The 5,868-nt window shown below is 40.8% G+C and overlaps 1 protein-coding gene across 1 annotated transcript; it reads left to right on the top strand.

The window, feature by feature from the left end:
• The first annotated feature begins 1,782 nt into the window (after positions 1–1,782).
• On the top strand, positions 1,783–2,727 carry LOC107540473 (olfactory receptor 56A1). Its single transcript, XM_016217245.2, has one exon. The coding sequence runs from the start codon at positions 1,783–1,785 to the stop codon at positions 2,725–2,727; it is 945 nt and encodes a 314-aa protein (XP_016072731.2).
• Positions 2,728–5,868: the final 3,141 nt, after the last annotated feature.

Raw genomic sequence — 5,868 nt, 5'->3', positions numbered from 1 at the left:
GACAATATAATTTTAAAATTTCTACCCTCTTTATATAAAACTACCCAGTGTAATGTCTGTTTATATGCCAGTATATTTATGCCTCTAAAAGATGGCCCTTTTCTACACCCTCAGATCCATTCCAGAGCCATCTATTTACACACTGATCACTTCTCAACTGAACTATTGAACCTCCCTGTTGTTTGTATCCTCTTAGATATCCTTTGCCTCTTTCGGTTTCTTAAGTTTTTAGTGTAAAAAGAAGAGGAAGAAGAGATAGAGATTTGTTATCTTTGTTTGAAACCACAATTAGGGTATTTACACCAAATGGAGATGTGGGATAGATGTAGAAATGTTTTAAGATTTGAGACACTTGAGGCATCTTGAATATCCATAGGAAGGACCTAGGAAAGGATAGCTTGAATACATAGAAAATTGACTGGATAGCCCTGGCTAGTGTGGTCAGTGGATTGAGCATTGTCCTGTGCACCAGAAGGTCATCTGTTAGATTCTTGGTCAGAGCACATACCTGGTTTGCAGGATTGATCCCCAGTAGGGGGCTTGCAGGAGGCAGCCGATCCATGTTTCTTTTTCACATCGATGTTTCTCTCTCTCTCCCTTCCTCTCTCTCTCAAAACTCAATTAAAAAAAAATATTAGAAAATTGACTGGATAATTACTAGGTCAAAATTCCTGAGAAGATCAGGGTAGGCTCCAAACCAGAGGTGGAGGGATTGGAATTAAGAGGAGGGGTAGAACCTCAAGTTGACAAGATGCAAAGAAGAGAGTGAGGGTAGAGGTACCAATGAACTTATGAGTGTGTTATTGGAAATGGAGGAACTTGCATCTGTAGCCTCCCTTGTCTTTGTGGAGCAGTTGGAGAGGTCATCTACTTAGAGGGTTTAGCATTTGAAAAAAATTTATAAAATTAGAAAAATTGATTAGAATGGGTGGATCAATTAGAGGTTGTTATATTGAATATGCCTATTAAGTGCTTGTTTAAGGTTCATGGTCATCAGTGTTAATGAAAACAGCTTGCCTGTGAACATAACTTTCTATAGGACCTTTGAACTACAACTTGTGCAGGCCTGAATGAAGTATGTCCAGGATGGTCTGTGCTAGAGGTACAATAAGTCAGAATGAGAGGGGAGCTTGGGGGACCCTCTTTATATTTAATTAATGTTTACATCTATTTTTTAAGTTTTTATCATAGGATTGAGAATAGCATTTATATAATAAATTTCCCATCTCAATTTTACTTTGGTGTATAATAAAAAGTGAGGAAAAACTAACTTTTGCCACCATCTAAGAAATTATGCCAGCAAAACTTACTGAATAACATACAAATACAGGTTTATGACATATTTATTAATTCTGATTTATTCTGTAACTAGTGAGCATTTCTGGTCTATGAGATTTATAATTAGTCATTTTGCTTTGTCACTATCACAGGTCAGTATCCCTGCTGATGGACCTGAGGCCAAACCAGCTACAAAATGTTATAGCTTTACAGTATATTTTAATAAAGTAATTCTTCTCATTACTTTTTTTCTAAACCTTGTGGCTAGTCTGTACTTTTCATTTTTCCAAATTAAAATTTGAAACCATTAGCCAAGCCCTCCACCATCATATTTATCTTCACTCAAGTTGGCCTTTGCTTGGGATTGTTGATCTAGATTTCATCAGTTTTCTGGATGAGTATGTGTTAGCAAATATTTTCATATCTTTATTTCCTACTGACCTAATTCATGTATCTCATCATACATAAACCCAGGTGACAGGTCCTCATCTTAGGATTTATCTCATGACATTATCCAGCAACTACTCCACTGCTCCAGTCTCCGAATTCCTCCTCATCTGCTTCCCTAACTACCAGAGCTGGCAGCACTGGCTGTCCCTGCCCCTCAGCCTCCTCTTCCTCCTGGCCATGGTGGCCAACACCACCATCCTGATCACCATTTGGCTGGAGGCCTCCCTGCACGAGCCCATGTACTACCTGCTCAGCCTCCTCTCTCTGCTGGACATCGTGCTCTGCCTCACTGTCATCCCCAAGGTCCTGGCCATCTTCTGGTTTGACCTCAGGTCCATCAGCTTCTCTGCCTGCTTCCTCCAGATGTTCATCATGAACAGTTTCCTCCCCATGGAGTCCTGCACTTTCATGGTCATGGCCTATGACCGCTATGTGGCCATCTGCCACCCATTACGATACCCATCCATCATCACTAACGGCTTTGTGGTCAAGGCTAGTGTCTTCATTGTCACACGAAATACTGTTCTCTGTGCACCCATTCCTATTCTCACTGCCCAGCTCCATTACTGTGGAAAAAATGTCATTGAGAACTGCATCTGTGCCAACCTGTCTGTGTCCAGGCTCTCCTGTGACAATTTCACCCTGAACAGACTCTACCAGTTCGTGGCTGGTTGGACCTTACTGGGCTCAGATTTCACCCTCATCTTCCTCTCTTACACCTTCATTCTAAGAGCTGTGCTTAGGTTCAAGGCCGAGGGGGCTACAGTCAAAGCCCTGAGCACGTGTGGCTCCCATTTCACCCTCACCCTCTTCTTCAGCAGCATCCTGCTGGTGGTGGTGTTGACAAATGTGTCCAGAAAGAGGGTCCCCATGGACATCCTGATCCTGCTCAATGTCCTTCATCACCTCATACCCCCTGCCTTGAACCCTATTGTTTATGGGTTTCGAACCAAAGAGTTAAAGAAAGGGTTTCTGAAGTTGCTACAGAGGAGGCATTAAATACACAGAGGGGACTCTCTATAGAAACACCTATTACTATTTCCTCTGTTTCTATTTCAGCATTTATGATTTCAGACAGTAAAATAATGCTTGGGTAGTGAATATTTTCTACCTTCTTTCTGTCCCTCCTATATCAGGAATTACTATAGATCTCTTAGTACCCAACCGAAGTTCATTTTCCTAGTTCAGGTAACTAGCATTCTTAGATATCTAACTTTGTGTCTAGACACTTATGAATGTAAATCATCTTACCGTCATAATTCTGCAGGGTGGGGATTAGTATTCTATTTTATACATTAGAAAACAAAACCTTATGGAGAAATGTTAACAAAAGCTCCATGTGGTGGGTGCTGGGCATCAACTCAAATGCAAGTGTCTCTGACTGCCCAGCCTTTCCACGACACAGTGCTCCTTCCTCAGGCACAGTTGAAACCAGCTCTGCTCTTCAGGCCATGATCTCTGTGTTGTCTTTGTGAACCTGTTGCTGTCACTAGGCATCTTCTCTCTAGACCTTCCCTCTTCAGAGTCAGGAAGAACTAAGCAGAGAGATCACCACCTTTTCCCAGTCATGAATGTTCAGGCTTCTTTTACAAATAATAATATTCATAATAGTACCAGTCTATGCCCAGCAGATGCCACACACATCTTAAAACTCTTTATAGTAAAACCAGGACACTGAGGACCCAAGTGGAGGTAGAGGTGGGGAATGAGAAGACCAGTAATGTGGGAGGCTGTAAAACTGACTGTGGTGGTATAAGGGACATTCTCTTTACTCAAAATTGTGCTCCATATGGCCTGGAGCTGCATTCAAGAGCCTCAGATAAGGGGATGATAAGTATGGCATGTAGTTAAACTTCTGGATGTCACAATCTGGTGAACATGGATGAGGAAACATAATATATTATTACAGCTGGTCGGCAGTGGTGTCATTATTTATATCAGCATGTCAACAAAAGAACATTCAAACCTATAGAAAAATTTTATGAGTTTGAGCCAAAATTTTGAGGACATGCCAGAAGCAAGATCTCAAGGGACTGAGAAAATACTCTGAAGGATGGCGGTTTTGCAATTTATTTTATACATTTAGAATCAAAGGAGAGGATGTAAGGAAGGTGCATGAAATCCATTGGTGGTAGGTTAAGGAGGTGGGAGAAAACAAAGCAGGGACATTTCTAGGATTGGATAGAAAGTAAAATGGAGAGGTTTTCTTTCTTACATTGGTGGGTACAGAGTAGTTAACATTTAACATTTACAGTAAATAGAGTATGTGAGCAACAAGAAAATAAGGAATTTCAGGGCCATAGTGTTCCACCAAGTACCTTGCCAGGTGGTTATGCCCACCAGGGGTTTGGAAAAGATAACGCTGGCATTTCAAAGGCCTGTTATCCTAGATGCATAAGAACAATGGCCAGGGTTCTCTTAAGGTAAAGGTTGACCTTTGCTAAGGAAGCTATGGGCCTGGGATGTGACTACCCAACCATGACCTGCCCAGTTAGGAATTTGTGATCAGACCATCCTGTGTGGTTACTTTTGGCCGCTGCACTTGTTGGGCTTGCCATGTAGCCCGTTGAGCTTCTCAGGCTTATCATAGAGCCTCTTTTTTTTTTTGTTCACAGGTAAGAAATTTAGGGCTCAGGCTCATCTAGTAACCTAACCTAGCCATAATTTTTACTTCCAAAATTCCATGGACAAAAGCAAGGGCCACCCTATTAAGAGGTCCTTAAACACTGATTCTGGTGAGTAGATTCCACAATTACAAAAGTCATTTGGAATGTAAGAGTACTAATTTTTTGTTTTCAACAAATACGATCTTCTTTGTTTTTGAAATGCTTCTTGACTGGTAAATTGCAAATACTGGATGAAAAGTTACATACTATATGGCATTAGAGCATAACAAAAGTGTAGGGAAAAGTGTAAACCTGGGGAGCTGCTTAATTCCTTTAATTGCAAAAGGCACAAAAGAGTGATTAGGAAGTATTTTAAAGGAATTTCTTTGAAGAATGAGAGAGAGGGAGAGAAAGATGACTATATTTTCATGCCGACACTCTGTGGGTTTGTCATCTGCAGTCTTTGATAACTCAAGTAATGTTGGCATAAAGCTCTCTTCTTGTGGGTGAAGACAGAGACTGGGTTTCCCAGAGCTAAGCATAATTAACCTGGAGGCCTGGTCATGCCACTGTCCTTGCTTAACCCTGTGAAAAAAACTGTCTTAGTTACATGTTCTTCCCTGAGAACACTCATATTAATTCTAAGAACACATCTTAATGTCACCACACACAAGGAGGAAAACTTAGATAGGCTCTTCACTTAAAAATAAACCTAGATGCCATCTTAATCTTGAAGATGCTGAAGAAGTCACATCTCACTTGATTTTCCATTTCTGTATGCCACTGCCTTTCTCCACTCCTAAAATTTATTTTCTTCAAATTCCTTAGATATATTCTGGAGTCCCCAAGTCACTCTGACCTCAGGTTCCCCTAGAGGTGTATTTCCTTTTATTGTAGTGCATAGTCCTCCTAAGACACTGAGACTTCAACTGTAAATAAGATCTCTCCTGTTTTACTGTGAGGAGGGCAGGGGGCTCGTGCAGTCACAAGTCCAACTCTGAGCCCAGGGAGGAGTCAGAGTTGGATGGTGCTTTCATCTGCTTGTCCAGTATAAAGTTGTCAAGATAGAACAACAGAAGTAGGTATATCCTCTCACTTGAAACAACAGCAAAATTACAGGACAAAATGTAAAACAATGATTCTGAAGATAGTGGATACGAGGCAATAGAGGACAATGATCTCTGAGAGATGAGAAACAAATGAGGTGAGATCATATGGTACTTGTCTTTCTCTGACTAGCTTATTTCACTTAGCACAATAATCTCCAGACCCACCCATGCTGTTGCAAAGGGTAAGATTTCCTTCTTTTTTACAGCTGCATAGTATTCCCTGAGTGTCTCAGGGAAGAACATGTAACTAAGACAGTTTTTTATCTACTCATCTACTGATGGGCACTTGGGCTGTTTCCAAATCTTAGCTATTATAAATAATCCTGCAGTGAACATAAGGATGCATATATTCTTCCTGATTGGTATTTCAGGATTCTTAGTATATATTTCCAGAAGTGAGATCACTGGGTCAAAAGTAGTTCCAT

This window comes from Miniopterus natalensis, chromosome 11 (assembly GCF_054644295.1).
Source record: "Miniopterus natalensis isolate mMinNat1 chromosome 11, mMinNat1.hap1, whole genome shotgun sequence".
Classification (NCBI taxonomy): domain Eukaryota; kingdom Metazoa; phylum Chordata; class Mammalia; order Chiroptera; family Miniopteridae; genus Miniopterus; species Miniopterus natalensis.
The sequence above is the reverse complement of the archived record's forward strand: the minus strand, read 5'-3'. Positions and strand labels throughout refer to the sequence as shown.